The sequence below is a fragment of the Centruroides sculpturatus genome, unplaced genomic scaffold (assembly GCF_000671375.1).
Source record: "Centruroides sculpturatus isolate CEXI.00-Female unplaced genomic scaffold, Cexi_2.0 scaffold581, whole genome shotgun sequence".
NCBI lineage: Eukaryota > Metazoa > Arthropoda > Arachnida > Scorpiones > Buthidae > Centruroides > Centruroides sculpturatus.
In genome coordinates this window covers 269,895-287,604 of record NW_019384797.1, presented here as the reverse complement: position 1 = coordinate 287,604, position 17,710 = coordinate 269,895, and the positions used below count along the sequence as shown (strand labels likewise).

General features: G+C 35.1%; 1 protein-coding gene across 1 annotated transcript in view; it reads right to left on the bottom strand.

Annotated features, from left to right (window-relative positions):
- Positions 1-17,710, bottom strand: part of LOC111629408 (protein pangolin, isoforms A/H/I/S-like) — a 77,590-nt gene that overhangs the window by 56,042 nt on the left and 3,838 nt on the right. The window contains exon 3 of the mRNA XM_023373307.1: positions 10,040-10,131. Coding sequence (XP_023229075.1) covers positions 10,040-10,131 — 92 coding nt within the window. The remainder of the gene's footprint in view (positions 1-10,039; positions 10,132-17,710) is intronic.

Below are 17,710 nucleotides of genomic sequence, written 5' to 3'. Positions count from 1 at the left end.
GATGTGTATACTATTATACGAATGCTTAAAATGTCGACAGATCAATTTCTGTGCTATACTATCTTTTCATCAATTTGTCTAGTTAAATTTAATTTTAAAAAAAGTATTGTACGAATTAAAGTATACAAATATTGATTATATTAATATAGAATTTCCTTTAAAGTACTAAAATGAAGCAAATTTTATGCAGAAAGGAGAGCTTTTCACACATGTCAGGAGACAAGCCTCATCACAAACACAGTACAGTTACATTTTTAATGTATTAAACACAACTTACCAGCACCTAACATGTTAAAATAAATGAAAATAGATGAATTTGGAACATAAAAATTTCAAAAAATACCAGGAAAATGGATAAATTGCATGCAACTATAAGAAAATATTCAATCATGAAAACAGAATTGAAAAAAATTATATGGTCTAGAATAGAACTAAAAATATAAACTTAGCAGAACAAATAAATAATGAGATAAACAAGTTAAAAAAACGGATAAAAGAACAGAAAGGAAGAGAGAAAACCGCATACAACAGCCTATATTCATTATATAACAGTTTAATATAGCATAAATCACGTGCAACTGAATCATAAATCAGTTTCTACCTTGAAGCGTACAGTACATAGATCAATGCTATACTTAAAAAAAAAAAATTAACTTTCCTTGGCCAAAAATCAGTACAGTATTTTAATGATTATTTATTTGTCGTGGCGAAGATCTATATGCTTACGGTTTGTTGACATTCACGACCTGGAAGAGAAAAAAAAGCTATTTTGGATGGCAGCCGATTCCAATATAGTTGATCTTGTTTTGTCAATAAACATGCATGTAGCATACTTAATGGCGTGACTTTTGTTTAAGATTCTTTAAAGAAGATATGTTTATTTGATTCTGTAATATATGTAACATTAATTTGGGTTGTTTAACAACTAGAACTCTTCAGAAATGTATGGCAGAAGCATAAATCTTCTTTTAATCCTAGATCTTATAAATAATGATAATTTTAAGAGATTTAGAATTATTTATGCATCTTTACCGAGCGATAGTGAGTGTATGCGCTCTTACACATTAATTAATACAGACGAGTATCAAATATTTACAAATTCCTAAAGAAAATCTCACTTAAACTAGCTTAAATGTTGTTGATTTTATTTTATTTTATTTTTTTTTAGTTTCTCTCTATAAATTTCTAATTAACTTTTTATTTATTTACAGCTTACATCTATAAGAAAGATACTTATATAGTTTATAATCTAATTTATCTCAGTTATTTGTATTTAAAACATGAACACATTGACAGGAAGCGAGTCAATTATTCTTCCATAAACTCCTGTCATAATGGGGCTACTTAATAAGAAGAATATGCTGAATTATACTGGAAATAAAACTGAACTGTGGTTACTTAAAATGGCCCAAAACTGGGGTAGAATTTAACACGGGAAACATTTCTGTAGCCAAAAACATGGCAAAGCGAAAAAGTAAAAGCAAGAAAGAATGAGAAGAAAAAAAAAGAAGGAGATTGAAAGAAAATTCAGTAGTTGTACAATTAATTTCACAGTTTCCCAAATTGGCAAAATAAAATTCAAAACTTGAATACTCTTAAAAGAAGAGAAAGTTTTAAAGCGGTGGAATAATGAATCTTGGAATGCTAACAAGGTATGTATAGGTTGTGTTTTAATACTCCACAACCACTTGAGTCAGGAGGTATATAATGACAAGAGATACTCTAAGTGGAAGCGGCCTCCTCTATCCTCATGCAGATGTCCTGTATTCGTGGCACGATCTCATAATTACGTAACCAATTACCTTTAAAGTTACATGTCACAGACTAGTATAAATGAGATCACTTTAACTCTATACCAAAATTTGGCATTCATTACAAATGTAGTCGATCTCATTGTTTGATCGTGTAATTAACTTTTACCTGCCACAATCTGTAAACATTTTCATGTATTTTTAGATTAATTCTATGCTTCTAAAGGCTTTAAAATGTAGATTTCTGGCCTTTCATTGGCTCCTAAAATCATTAAAATTCGTATTTCAGGTCCTAGAAGCCTTAAAAATTCACATACATTTACATTTAAAAAGTAAATTAATTAATTTTTTTAAGCTTTAACTGTGTGCCATTTAGAAAAATAATTTATAGACCACGTGCTTTTGTTTAAATGTTCAATTTCACGCGGGAAATAAAATTAAAACTAAATACAGTAGACATTCCTGTAACACTGTTGATAATTCCGTATTATATGAATTCCATGTTGTACGAGTCACTTAGATTTTACAAATACGTGAGCCGTTCACAACCCGGCACAAGTATTTGTAAAATCTAAGTGACTCGTACAACATGGAATTCATATAATACGGAGTTATCAACGGTGTTTTACAGGGGGTGGTATACTGTATTTATTAGTTAATTTAGACATGATGTTATCGAAATATTGTGAAATTTTAATAGAAAAATTAGCTAATTTCACGTCTAGTTTATGAATTTCACTCTCTGTCTGTTTTTGTGCAGTTTTTAATGAAAAATTTAGCAAAAATTTACTGTGTTTTAGGGCGAAATAATTGCAAAATATTTTGCTCTTCTACTTCGTTCGGGTTTTTTACCAATCGAGGAGTATTTCCGGCAAAATATTCGATTATTAACGAGGTTGCGGCCGAAGTTTTCATCTCTAAAACGTGAACGTCGAACGTCGAGCGTCACTTACAAGAAGAGGCGCTCGACGTTCACGTTTTAAAGATGAAAACTTCGTCCGCAACCTCGCTATTAATCTCATTATTCGAGTTCTATTTGTGGGGAATTTATTTATTTTTCTTTTTTATATAAATTGCTAGACACATTTTCAATGGTTAGAAATCTGTATCACGTGTTGATGAGCCGCTACTCGAGCTCGTCATACGTCTTTAATTCCACTCAATTTCTCGTCGTTAACAAGCACTTAACTGTCAGTTCTTCAGGCGCGTGCTATCCAAACAATGCAAATTCCATTCAATTTTATCAATCGACGTTACACGAACAATTCTCTCTCCCCCTTCATATTTTTTTTTCTTCCAGGGTTGGCTAATCTAAATTCGGAGCACTTTAAATAGCACTTTGTTAGGCGAACATTTTGTCACCCTACCGGTTAATACAGGGTGGGTTAACGTGCTAATCTTCTAATTCGGGGCGGTGCCCAATTTTGACGGTAACACAAGCACAGAGAGAGAGAGAGAGAGAGAGAGAGCAGTCGACGCCCTTCGGCAGCCCGGTGACGTACGAAACAAAGGCCGTCAACTGGTGGCAACTTGCCAAGGCAGAACACGTGCGCCGAGTCACGTGACGTCCGCGAATAGTTCAGGTGTATGGCGGTTGACCCCCGACTGGAATTTGCGACACCTCGTAAAAATCCAATTTGGACAACGGTGCGGAGAATCCGAACAGTGGGGAAAACTGAAGTGGAAAAAGCCAACCCCTCGACGTGACCACGTTAAATGGGTGATAGAGAGGGTAGTATTTTTCCCAAAAAGCCGTGAAAGATCGTCGTGTGTGTGGTGCAAAGACCCTTTTTTTTTTTGGCGGTGTATATTCGTTCGGGTCCAGCAGAGAGCGGAAGCTGTAAAGCACGAGTGTGAAGAGGTACCAACCGGAAGCCCGCTAAACAATAGAAGAAGAACCTTTCCCCCCCAAAAAAACTCAATATTTTCGTATCGAACTAGACGAGTAAGTTAAAACCTAGCGAAAACTGACACCGGAGAGGGAAAAAATCGAGAGTAAAGTTCGTGATAGACAGGACAAAGTATAGGATTTCTATATTTAGTAAACAAGCAGCTGACCTCGCAAGGTTGGGTTGGATCTTATTGTTCTAATAGCTGCCATTGCCATGATGTCACTTAGCATGAAGTGCAATTAATACATAAATCTTAGCAGGCTTTTGCTAACAACTTAACTGGAGCCTGCATTGCCTGAAGGGAATTAAATAAAAAGGATGGAAGAAAAAAAAAAGCCTGGGGAAACAAATTATCAGACACAATCGCGTCTCGTCCGTGCACATTCCACTGCTCTAATAATGATATAATTTATGGTAGAAGGGGATATTGTTCACGACTATTAAAAAAAAAAAGAGAGAGAGAAATAAGTTTAAACATAACAAGAGAGAAAAATATTTTTCTACAATAAATCAAAGGCGATTAGGTTAAACCACCCACCAGAGTAACAAAACTACCGACGAAAACACAACAAAACTACGAAAAACTTCCAACGTAACACAATCAAAACAAAGCTAAACACGTGACAAATTTGACATCACGGTCATTATCGATGTTTACACGTGGCATGGGAAGAGGCTAAAGAAGATGGTACCAAACACATAGGGAGGAGGGTGATGCGCTCGTATCTGAACCGTTCGAAAATCATTTCTTAAATTTAAAAATTAATTAAAAAAAAATAATAATAATAATACAAAATTCGGTAATTAATTACTGCGCCACTTTGTAAAACCCAGCATAAAAATATTCCCAGGAGCGATAAAGATACGTTTTTACATGCGGAACAGACAAGTGGACCGACTATACTCGAGTCGAACGCACAAGTGGCACTCAACTCCGTGTAATATTTATTATAATCAGCATGAACTCCTTATCAAATCTACATTTGGCTTCTGGCCATTGATTAAACTTCCTTAATAAATCCCCCCTCCCAACTCTTAAGAGAGCATCAACGCCAATCACCCCCTAACAATAATTATAATTAAGGAAACTTTATATTTTCTAAAACATTTCCCCCCCCCTTTCATTTCTCCATTTATTTATTTATTTTTTTATTTTGTTATAAGTCAAAAAATGGGCCTATTGTTTTTCGCTTTTGAAGACATAAACAAGTGTCTTGTTACGTATGATTTTTCATGAATAAATACTAAACAATCAATCATGTCAACACTCAGTAACTTCAATAAAAAGTAGCATTTCTTTTCACCCTTTACTGCACTTTCTTGACACTAAAATTCTTCTATAAATCAATACTTTCGCTACATATCCACCTGTTGTGCAGTAAAATCGCGTATACTTGCACCTTTTTACTGCATTATAACTGTTTAATTTATGCACGTATCGGTACAATTTTTTTGCAGAAATAAAATATACGACGTCTACTATTGATTCCTTCATAAAAACACTGTATAAAATAGCGAAAAACCATGTATTTAATACCATAAAATCGCACCAAAGTTACGAACCCGCTACTTTCTACAATCTTCTAAACAATATTGTAATAGATAAGTATGATGAGATGATTATAAAAAATTCCATACAGTGTCTTAAATCAGCCTACAGTAATATCTTATCCGTAAATATAGTGTATAATACCTTACAAACCTCATTTTATAGCATTACAACAGATGCCATCTAGAAAAACCGAGAGGGAACATCACGCGCTGGTGTTATAAACATGATTTCTTGCACAACCAGCTTAGTGGCTTATAAACCATTGTATTCCGCACAAAATTTAATAAATACAAAGTATATATAGAGCCATATGATCTACCACAACCTGTAGATTTATGTGGAATCTGCATGTTCTTGTATGAACCCTCGACAAGGGGAGTTTTATAAAGCTTTATAGTAGGTTAAAAACTGTAGAGCTCGAGCAAGTGGGCTTTTATTATAGGTATATACTAGTAGGATTCCCAATAAAACCGCAAAAAGTAGAGCAACCGACGTAACCTCACAAAACAAGTCAGCATGTCTGCCCATAGAATGTAAACCATAATATTCTATCGACCCAGAAATAAGAAAAGAATGCAATAAAACAGAAAGGAAACACCAAAAACCACGAAATTTTAAAGTTTTAAAGCATCACTTTCTAACAAGGGAGGGAGGAAGAACCATCAAAGTCTTGAAGAGGAGGGAGGAGAAAAAAAGAAAAATCCATCTACTTAGCTAAAATTTATTAAGTATAAAATTATATAAAGTCGAAAATTTCTTTAATTCCATTTTATTGTTACCGTCGTTCCGAGGGGTGGAACGAATAGAATAGGATTTGTATCGCAACCCGATCTCAATTACGTCAGCGTAATACACTTTTCTACATGTCTCTCTCTCTCTTCAATCTTGGTGCAGCGACTTGGTGGGTAAGCAGAGAGAAGGGGGGATGGGGCTGAGCAAGGGGGGCAGTCAAACGAAGAAGTCTTTGAAGTGTCTTCCATTATATCTCCATCAGTGATCAAAGCTGCAATAGCAAATGGAAATTGGCTTTAAGTAGTAGAGGATGCGAATAGCTACACAAGTCTTGGGACACCCTAATTAACAGAGCGTACGGTATCTACTGATTATAAACACGAAGTAAATCCAATTTGGGATTAAGAACTGCTTCTAGCTTTTCATAAATAAATTTCATATTAAAAGAGCGTTTTTAAAACAAGAACTTTTGTTCTTTCTCTCTCTCTCTCTCTCTATTCGTATCTCTAGAGGGGAACTTTTTGTACTTTCCTAAAGACCAAATAGGTTTATTAACCTAGTTACTAGAGTGATGTTTTAATTTTATTATTACAGTTTTATCTCTTTGTAAGGGATTCGAAGCGTCTACTAGTTTAATTATCTTTTATATCTGAAGATATCATTCATATCTTTTAACCTTAACTGCGGTAGATTGATCTTTTACTAAACTTTTAATAAGATTTTTCCGGTTTTCTCTTTAATTTAAGAGGATAAATCTATGTCTATAACAATAGAAAAACTCCTTAATTAAGAACTATATTTTTATAAAGAGTGGCTTACGAAGTACCCGTAAAGTTTTAAAGCTGTCTAAATAGAGGTCCAACCTGCTGAAAAACACAAGTACGTATTTCATTAACATGAAGAATAATTAGAAACAATAGTTCTAGAAAAGTGCAGTTATTCTACCTACGAGTGAGAGGCTTACTTCTAGAGAGAACTTCTAATAGATCTCTTGCTAGAAGGCTTTACAATGGCTCTATCTTTGGTCTACCAATAAGCATTGTAAAGCATCAGTCACTAAAAAGAAAAATTTAAATATTGAGCCTACTACTTGAAAACACTACTGTAGCGTTTTCTCAAGAGGAAATTGATTAAATAAAGGACCTATTTGTAAAGAGAATCCCTACACAACTCTCTCTTTCTCTGTAGAACCTACCTTTAGAAAGTCTCAAGAAGACACAATTACCTATGTGTACAGTTTATCTACACAAGTCTTGGAACGTCGATTTGAATACAATGCCCTATATTTTCATAGGGACTCAAGAACTAAGATTTCCTTCTAAAGAGAACCACAGAGATATCTTTCCAGGAGGCTGTATGGGACAGAAGCATCTAAATCTGGCGTTACAAGGCTCCAAAGGCTGTAAGGAAGCCCTATAATGGAAAATCTGAGAAGAGGTCCAACCTGTGTAGCGAAGTAACCGAGTTTGAGCCTTTATATTCGAAGAAAACATAACTAGAACAAGTTATTATATCAAAAAGTACTTTTATAACTAGAATATATCACAGTTACTTCGATGGGAACGAGATAAAAGAAACAAGTTTCCTGATGAGGAGCACCATACTTGCCTTTATTTCTCGTAAAGAATGCAACACGAGCCACGGAACAATGCATAAAGAATACATCTATCACAGCTTCCACCCTTTATTAACAATACAGGGAATAAGTTTAGAAACGTTCGCCTAATCCTACCAGCTCTAAATTCGTGTCAAAGGCTCCAAATATTGATCCCTGACCTTTCACCTTCGCGTAGAAGAGCAAATAGGCGCGAAGACCAGGCGGAAAGATCTCGTAGTAAACCGCACGACAATTAAATCGTCCTGGGAGATATTCGGAACGATGCCGACACCAGACGATCTCCATTTTATTTTATTATTATTTTTTATTTCGTCATCATTTGATTCGGTCGTAACGTCATCGCCTCCCCTCTGGGATCGTCCCATTGATGGGATTACTCCCATAAACAACCCGTAAGCAGCTTTTGTCGTCTTTAAGCCCATCAAGAACAACCCGACAACGAAGATTATATCCTTACGTCGGTCTGATGAAAAGCGATCTGTCGCCCCCCGTTCAACCCCCCGCGTACGGATTTTTACATTGGCAAAACCGTATCAGAGCTTCTGGCTTGGTATTTCAAGAGAAGAACGTAACGGAAAAGCTGGTGTCAACGCAAACGAAAACATCCTCCTGAAAACCCTGAATTCCTGCGTATTGCAATCTAGTGTAATTAGTTAAGTAGCCAAACAATAGAGTTGTGTATAAAAAAAAACCACGAAAATTCACGTATGGTTCATGTTAAACGGGTGTTTTCGCGTAAGAGAGAGAGAGGGGGGAGAGAGCTTTTCTCTGTACGAATTCGTTGGGTTTTCGGGGAAGACGGGTACGTGGAAGAAAGGTTTTTCTAGTGTTTTACTGGCAGCAGACGAGAAAGGGCTCGAGGCTACTCGGTTTCTACTCGTAAAACTAGCGTGACCGAGAGAAGTCGTTTTGGGCGGATCCGACCGGAGGGAAAATTAATGGACGCAGGCTCCAGCGTAACGAAACGGGACGTCGACGCCGTTCGGCTTAGTTAGCTGTTGCTACTTGGCGCGACTGAAGTGGCGAAGGGATGGAGAATGGCAGACGTCTCCACTCTATCAATGTCTAACCAGCCGGAATGCTCCGGGGGGAGGTTTTTCTACCTTTAATCCGGTCACGTGACGAGGGAGACGAGTCCCGAAAAAATTCTGCAGTTATACACGTTCGGCGTCCGATCGGAACCGTCTCTCTCAGAGTGGAACAACGCGTTTTAACACGCGACGATAAGGGTCATTTTCGTCCATCCCGTGATGAGAATGACGTCGAAAATGGCATAAACCGTCGCCCACACCCACGGAACTGGTGTTGCGATACACGTGCGACGCGTGTGTGCTATTTAAAACATAATACTAATAATAATAATAATGACAGTAAACCCCATAGGGTTAATTGGAAACAGAGGTGATGTCCGCTTTCGGATCCAGTTTCTCCCCCTTCTACAATGCCACGTGACGAACTCAACCCGTCCCTTTCGATCACGTGGTCTGATTTTATAGCGTCGGTTAAGAATCCGGTTCATCTTAAGTGTGTTTGGTTCTGTTCACCGGGTCGTGTTCACGCTTAGCCAAAAAACGGATCCAGTTAACACACGTGACCAATTAAAAATGGAGGAAGAACCAAACTGATCACGTGGTCGGTTAAGGATTCGGCTCTTATCCCTAAATAACAAGCGAATGGTGTCAACAAATTTGAAAACCAAGGATAAACTAGGCATTTAGGCCTTTCTGAGGCCTCTTGAATATCTGTCAGGCCTTTTTTATGCCTTCATTATTTTTTAAAATTGAATTAAATGAATGCCAAAGTGGCTCGAGATTCACACTCTTCTATCAGTGTAAATACCGCCAAAAACGTGACCATTTCCGTTCAGCCGGTTAATCGAATCTTAATCTCTTATTGACGGGGAAAATTTTTGGCAACGCGACGAATCGCCGCACGACCGCGTAGAGGAACTCGAAACCGGATTACACTGCCCGAAACCCATTTTGCGGTCATTAATCCGGATTATCCGCCGCGGTCACGTGACCGAAGCGGATTAAGGGGCTCTGATCACGTGTCGGGTCGAAATTCCGAGAAGCGTTTTTCTCCCCCCCCCCTCCTCCTTGCATACGAGGTTGACACGATCCGGAATGGCAGGCACCTGTCGGTCAAGGTCGGAGGGACGGAGGGGGATATTCGTTAATGACCCATTACGGCCAGCATAATGGGCCAAGATAAGAGGTCTACCCGTTAACAGCCCGCTCTCTGTCATTACGGACACATTAGCCCCTTCTTTGTTTAGTTTTCGTGGCCTAGCTTTTGCACGTCTCGCTGTCAAATATCGAAACACCTCGGCCTTCAGCGTAGCCGCGAGGGTGGTCCAAAACTCCCCCCCCCCCGCGCTCCAAAAAGGCCAACGACACCTACATCACGCGTCGCGTGTCTCCGCTTTTTCTACGTATCCGCCGGGCGCGACGCGAAACGTCGCGCTCTAACTAAAGATACGACGGCTTCTTACCATGGATACGGGTCCAATCGTCCCGTTGGGATGTGCGTAGGGCGATACCACATATCCGAACGGCGGATGAGGGAGATGCTCGAAAGGTTTACCTAAAAGAAAAAAAAATTAAAACATAAAATAAATGTAGAAGGGAGTGGTATTTAATCGCCGTCATGTGACCTGGCGAGCGGGTCACCGAGGCCTACAAGTCCCGTTTCCCTTGCCCTGGGACTCGTCTAGCCGGTGGCTGCACCTTCTTCCACCCCCATTCGGGGTGAGAAGTCGTTGGAGCGAGCGTAACGCCGATGGCGCGCGGCGATATTCGCGTCGCTTCGGCGCGAAGCGTCACGCCGTTCTCGTTACTCGTGCGATAACCATATAATTGCGACATCGCCGGCAGCGAGCTTCCCACTCGTCAGTCACGTGACGGACCCGGGGCAGTGCTCCGGATATCCCCGACGTCATATTTTTGATATCCTCCGTCTGTCGTTGTATAAAAATATGTCGAAGGGGAGTTACTCTTTATCGCGACGCTTTTTTTTTCAAGTTTCCTGTAACGGAAAAGAAGATAACGTTCCGATAATAACGCCGATTGGACGGCGACAAACAACCCGGTTTCGCGCTCTCGCATGCATTTTGTACGCGTCACGTGACGAGGACGAACCCTCCACGCTTCACTTCCAAAGGGATGCGTGACAGCGTCACGTGATTATGCCACAACCGGGAAAAAACCCCGTACACGTGACTCGCTCAACCCCTTAACCTGTCCCTATCCACCACAAGAGAGAAAGTAAGGCAACAGCTGGTGTATAGACAGCCCTGACGTGTCATAAATCTCTGTCCAAACTGTTTGCCTTTGTCATCCATCTTTACAGGCTCCTTCCAGAGTTCAAAAATTGAAACTGCTTTCGTTTGCATCCCGACTTTCCGAAGAGAAGACGGAGATGCGGGAGATGATGCGCCGGATCCTCCGATGTGGAATGTTCCGAAACAATTGCCATTATCCAAACAATTTTTTACATATTCTAAATTTAGAGCATAACAGATGCACGGTTTGTCTGTTGCATCATTCTTTACTCTATACACATCAAAGGTCATTTAATGCAAGAGGCACACCACTGAAGTGATCACAAGTTGCAGAAGCATGCAAGAAATCTGATCAGACTTCAACACATTCCATGTCATTTCACGTAACTGCTTTCAGTAACAAATTAAAATTTCAAAAACATAAGTAGAAAATTCTAAAAACAAACATTAAAATCCCTATAATAAATAGAAAATTTAAAGAATTCAAACTTAACCCTTTGAACACACGAAAATAAACTAATGATTTTGATTGCAAATTTTAGTTTTTAAGGCAGACTTATCAAATAAACATCCTGTTTCAAGTACAAAACCAAATATTAATAAATTTTGATGGTTTAAATCTTCGAAATATACTCCGCCTTACGTCATAAAATATCACAAAAAAAAATATCAGTTATTGCTTGATATATCCAACATAAAAGAGCATTTAAATAAAAAATTAATTTATTTCTAATTATTAAATTTGTTATGAGATGGCAGCTTAACTGTCTACCTCTAGCAAAACTGCTTTGTATCTAAATTATTAATAAACTTTAATATAGTTTGATAAATAATCGAGCAGTGAAATTTACTAATTTTATCGATATTTTTTAAACTTTTGTGTTTACAATAAAGCATAATCTACTCTAGAACAAACAAATGGACAAATAAGTGACAAAGTACATCTTCCATTGATAAAAATAACTTGCACATAATATGTCACAACCAAATGAATATCGAGTTTACTGTGCCTTTTGAATGGAATACTGCAGGAAAACCACAGATAAATCTTGGATTCATACCCACTTTTGGATCAAATACTAGAGTGAAGCGCAGAAAGTCTGCAGATGGTTATCAGTTATTGCGAGCAGACTAATAAAAGGATTTATGAGTCTCTCCGGTGAGAGTATGTCTATCAGATACAGGATCAACAATAAAAATTCACCACAAGATGGAAGAAATACAAGAATTCCCATCCAATGTGAGAGCAAGATCTTCACATTGGATGGGAATTTTTGTATTCCTTCCATCATATTTTCTTGAGAGTATTTCCTAAATTTTAGCTTGTTATACTTAATTATGATGCTTTCAGCATTTCATTCCATTTTCAAAATTTAACAGAATAACAATTAATTACCCACTAAAAAATGGATTGGACGAAATTCAAAAAATGCCATTTCTAGAGCTCAAATTCCATAATTAAACTTTATCTAAAGGCTATTCTGACTGAATTTTTGTTAACTCCTTACTAAAATTTGCATTTACCAATAACACTATTTACTAGAAATCAAAAGTAAGCATTGCATGAGAAAGTTTTCTAGAAACAACCCCGTAGATAATGATTGAACAGTACAGAGCCATCCAAACTTCTTCATTGGTGGGCTAAATTGTGTGTAAATCATAGTTAGATGGGCCATAAAAATTTTGTATATTCTACATATACTAAAAGTAGGACTATTTACATCATTTATAAGTGATGTGTCAAATATGTTTGCAGGCTGGATTAACGTGCCACAGACCAGATTTGGCCTGGGGTCTGTAGTTTGGGCATCACTGAAACAGTATATAAAGGAGTTCAAATTCAAAATATTCAATTTACTAATGATCCTAGGGCATGAGGAATGAGAAGGCAATTTATAATAGTAGTTTCCTCAATTATGATAATTTGATGTGAAGCTTATAAGACATAAAGCTTATCAACTTTTTCTCTGATATATCATGCACCATGCTTGAGTCTTGCATATCTACAATGATGTCTACATCATTATCAGCACAAAACCTTTCTCACTAATTTCTAGCCTTATTAACTGGAGTACAAATGTTTTTGGCCTTCTTAATAGGCCTTCCTCAGGTACACTGTGGAGCGTCAGTTAATAAGGCTAGAAATTAGTGAGAAAGGTTTTGTGCTGATAATCTTAGAAATAGTTCTAGCTACATATGCATAGTAGATGTCTACATCACTCAAAAAGTCCTATAACAGATAACTCTTGTATTTAGAACAGTGTCATTGAGATTCTTGAACTTTTTTCAAGATCTATTAAGTTTCACGATTTTCAATATTTCGTATCCTTAAACAAACAACATTATTTGTTTTTCATAATTACAGTATTCCAAACAGGTATGAAGAATGAAAGATACAATGCATTTACAATAATAAAACACTTTCAATAAACTGACACAGAAAAAAATTAATAGAATATACATAACAATAAGTTCAATAAAATTATATTTAAATGTGAGAATTAACAAAAGTAAAACAAATTCAAGGTTTGCAAATTATTAAACTGGTCATAAACACTATAATTATAATGTCTGGATTATGGGGAAAGAAACATAACACTAAGTGCTTATCAATTTAGTAAAAAAGTGATTTCTCTCTAACAATACAATTTTATTATGTCGTTCAGCAACTTTTTAAAGTAATCAAGTAAGTTTTATTCAGCCTCACGGACATTAAATTCTTTCATTTTACTGGCTGAGGAATCAATATACTCCTCAGAACTCATTCAGAAGTAAAGATTAGATCAACATTTTTTCACATGCTTAAATTTAAAACGTAACCACAATTATTAACTACCAATTATTACAGAAATTTGAATCTAGATGGATCCAAACAACCTTGCAAAATCTTTTTTTAACAAAGAACTAGCAAAAGAAACAAATACCAGAATTAACATGCAATTAATTTGATAACTAATGAATAAAAGTATGAGAATAAAATGCACGAAAATGTAAAGCATCCCCCTTAAAAATCATTTTGGCTTCAATGTATCATTACACGAATAAAATATATTTTATAAACAGTTGAGTAAAATGTCATTATAATCTAAAAATTCAACTTCAATGTAATTTCTGATTGGTATAAGTTAATTAAACAGAAAACTTTATTCAGTCAATAAATTGGATATTTCATTAAAAAAAACTTGGGGTTACAATGCTCTGTTCACAAACTGTGGACACTAAATATATTTTCAAGCACTTGATAAAGGAATCTTTCTATAACACAAAATGATGCAGATTGTGAAAATCAACTGATGAAATTGTATATATAAAGTCAGAATCATACTTTTATTCCATCTAAACAGCATAAAAAAAAAATCTATTGAAATTAATAATACAGTACTAATACTCCAGTGTAAGATGAAAATGTCAAAAGTAAAGTAATAAAAATTCCATTTGCTAGGTGTCTACTTTTCAGATCAGATCTTTCTGATCCATTACATGAGCTGAGAACATTAAAAATTTTTTTTAAATGTTATCAAAATTGACAGTTTATGTTACATATTACAACAATCAGATCTTTTTACCATTCTAACTGAGAGTCTTAACTAAGTTTGAGGATAAATAGACGATTGCTCATTGAAATTTCTAATGCTAACTTTATTTATAAAGTACTGTATGTGACTTAAAAAATCTTTTTAACTATAATTAACTCAAAATACAGCTAAATTCAATATCAAAAAACGTTTTTTGCTACTGGATTCAAGTGTATTTTAAGTTAATTATTGGTAATACATGCAATAATTAATTTAATGTATTTTTTAAACCAATATTAAAATATAATAAGCAAGTATACTGTATGTTTCAGTGTAGATAATCCACAACATGAAAAAGAAATAAATGTAGAAACACTCATAAATATTCAAATTTAAAGGTTTTCAAAATCTATAGGTTAAAAAAAAACCTTCAGAATCTATCTGCTATTTCCATCTCTGTCCAAAGACAAACCAGCAAGACTACATCTTCAATAAAAAGAAAAATTGGCAAGGTTCAAAATACTGGAGATGAAGGGCTTAACTCTTTCTCACCTATGGGCACTAAGAAGACTTTTTTAGCAAACTCATTATGGGTTCAGCCAGGCCCATAAAGGGTGGCAGAAAGTAAGAGATGGGCCCAACATTTTTTGGGAGGTCCATCAGATAGAAAAAAATTCCTGGGATTTTCCAACCCAATTGGATTCAATCCAGGTCCCTAGAGAAATAAGTTGCTACCTTTGTTACTCAGACATCTGGCCACCTAATGAATCTTACTGATTCTCTCCTTTTAACATCAATTAGACATTTTATTTAGAATCACTTATCATTAAATTAAATGTAACTGTTCTATCAATTGATGAGAAATTATACAATAAGTTAACAAATATACAAAGTGTCCCATGTAAAATTGGCTGCACTTATTAGAAACAATACAGATTACTTTAGGCAAAAGATACTTATTAGAAACTTCATTTTATCATTATTTAAATATACAGAAATTTACTGAAGATGCTGAAAGGGGTGTTCTTGTCCATCTGTATACCATTTGTACATGCAGGAGTCTTCCTGGCTTTTTTTATAGTAATTGCCAATCCATTCATCAAACACATTTTTATTTGCCAAAAGAGAAAGTTATTCACCAGATTACTTTTTCACTTACTATGACTTTTTATACCAACCTAAAATGAAAGGATGACTGACAATATAAAAATATGCAAATTTGATGTCCTGTGGTGATGCAATAAGTCTAGCAGTAAAGCCAATCTTAGTGCTACAAGCCATCCACAACTATATTTTTGTTTATTAACAGTAAAATTGTATCAGACTAAGACCAATTAATTCATGTTCCATGATATTCTTTTCCACTGAGTAACTTACCTGGAGTGCTCTCTGGCTATTCACCACTCAAATTGCCAGATAAATATAATTTTTGCAAATTGCAAATTTTGCGACAGGTAGCATAACCCTTGACAAGTAATCATGTACAGACCGACCTTACATAAAATACTGATGTCAACAGTTTAATGTTGCTGCAAATACTTTTCTTCAGTTTACATATAGTTCTAGGATTAATATCATACATTTTTCCTTTAAATATCCCCATAAAATTGACAGCACTAATGTATCATCAAAATTTCCTATAAAATTTACTTCATTAGTGATTCATTGTATCAGTCAGGCTGATTTAAGTGAGAAACCCTATAGTTCAGATATCTACATTGAGATTATACATTTCTATTTTACTCTTTAATTTATTGATATAAATGAAGATATCCTTTCTTCAAGCAAATTGTTTACTAATTAACATTTATTACTCCAACAATTATAATTTTCAGTTTTAAACAAGGATGTCCCTTTTGCAAATATCTGGTAACATTCAATTGTTAACAAAAGGATAATTTTTCCATTTAAGTGCTTCACTGTACTAAGTTCAGCTTCCTATTGCAACAATAGTGCTCTTTACCGATACCTTTGATGCAAATTAAATAGAGCAATAATTCAACAAAATAAATTGCTAATAAAGTTTTAAGATCAATTAATATAAAAATAATTCTTAATAATGGAATAGTTTTATATTTTTGGACAATACATAATCGAAACAATTGGAACTATTTAAGTGCCTTTAAAATAAAAACAACAGTTTGTGGAGGAGGCAGTAAAGAAGCCATTAGCAGAATAAACCATGCCAAATGAGGATTTTTTTATAAGGAAGCAGTTATTAACAATAAGAAAGATAATTTATAAATTAGAAAGCAATTTTCAAAATCAATGATGGTACGGATGGAAAAGCAAAAGATCATCCTGCAAAGAGGAAAATTGGTTAATCAGGAACAATAGTCTCACAGAAACCATTTGAAGAACTCGAGGATAAAATCACAAATTTTGGATTAGATAATAAAATAAAAGAAACTGTCGGAAAAATGACAATTTTCCAAATATAAAGCAAATATTTCACATTTATTCAACTGATTTAGTACAGTATTCGCTTATTTTAATTCTCTTGTTAGTTGCTCTATACAGAAGATAACTTATGTTTAATAATATAGATGATATTAATGGCATTTTATTGAATCGTATAAGTCTGACAATAAATTTAGTCATTCTTTAGACTCTTAACTCTGGATGATTTGGCTTTTCTGACTTAAATTTTAACATCTTAAAGAATGGACAACATTCAGAGAAAATCTTAAAATGTTTGTTAAACTATTAAACAAATTTGAATCGATACATTTCCCACTTTCTATTAATAAATAATTATTATCTCCAGTACCTATCTTAATGTAAAATGATAATTTACATCTAGAACTAAATGGGCTTAAAAAAATTTAAATATTAAATTTAATAACAAGTTAAAATGTGAAGATACATTGCAGATCTTTCATTATTCAATCAAAATTGGAGCCTTAACAGAAAATTAATTCTAAAACCTGACAATTTCAAGTCTTCTATATCTAAAGATGACACCTTGCAAGTTCTACATACTGTACCTTTAAGGTAGAGTACATCCTATCAAGTATTTTTCTTTTAATTTTTTATATTTTTTTTAAATATGAAAGAACTTGAGTACGAGAAAATGGTTAAATATAAATATATCAATCAATTTCTGCTGTGTAATGTTATTTTCTAAAATTGCTCAAAAATAAGAATTTCTTTTCATGTAGACAAAGCAAAATGAAGAAAGTGATAATCAATGCGCTATCTCAACAAGATTAAAAAAACACTGATATAAGTTACAGTTTCACATAGAGTCAGACAAACAGGAAATCTTACTCATTACTGACGTACAACAACAGCAAAATTTTAATGAAGACATAACTGATTTTTTTTTACAAAGCTACACCAGGATCAAATGATTTAATCTGAATGT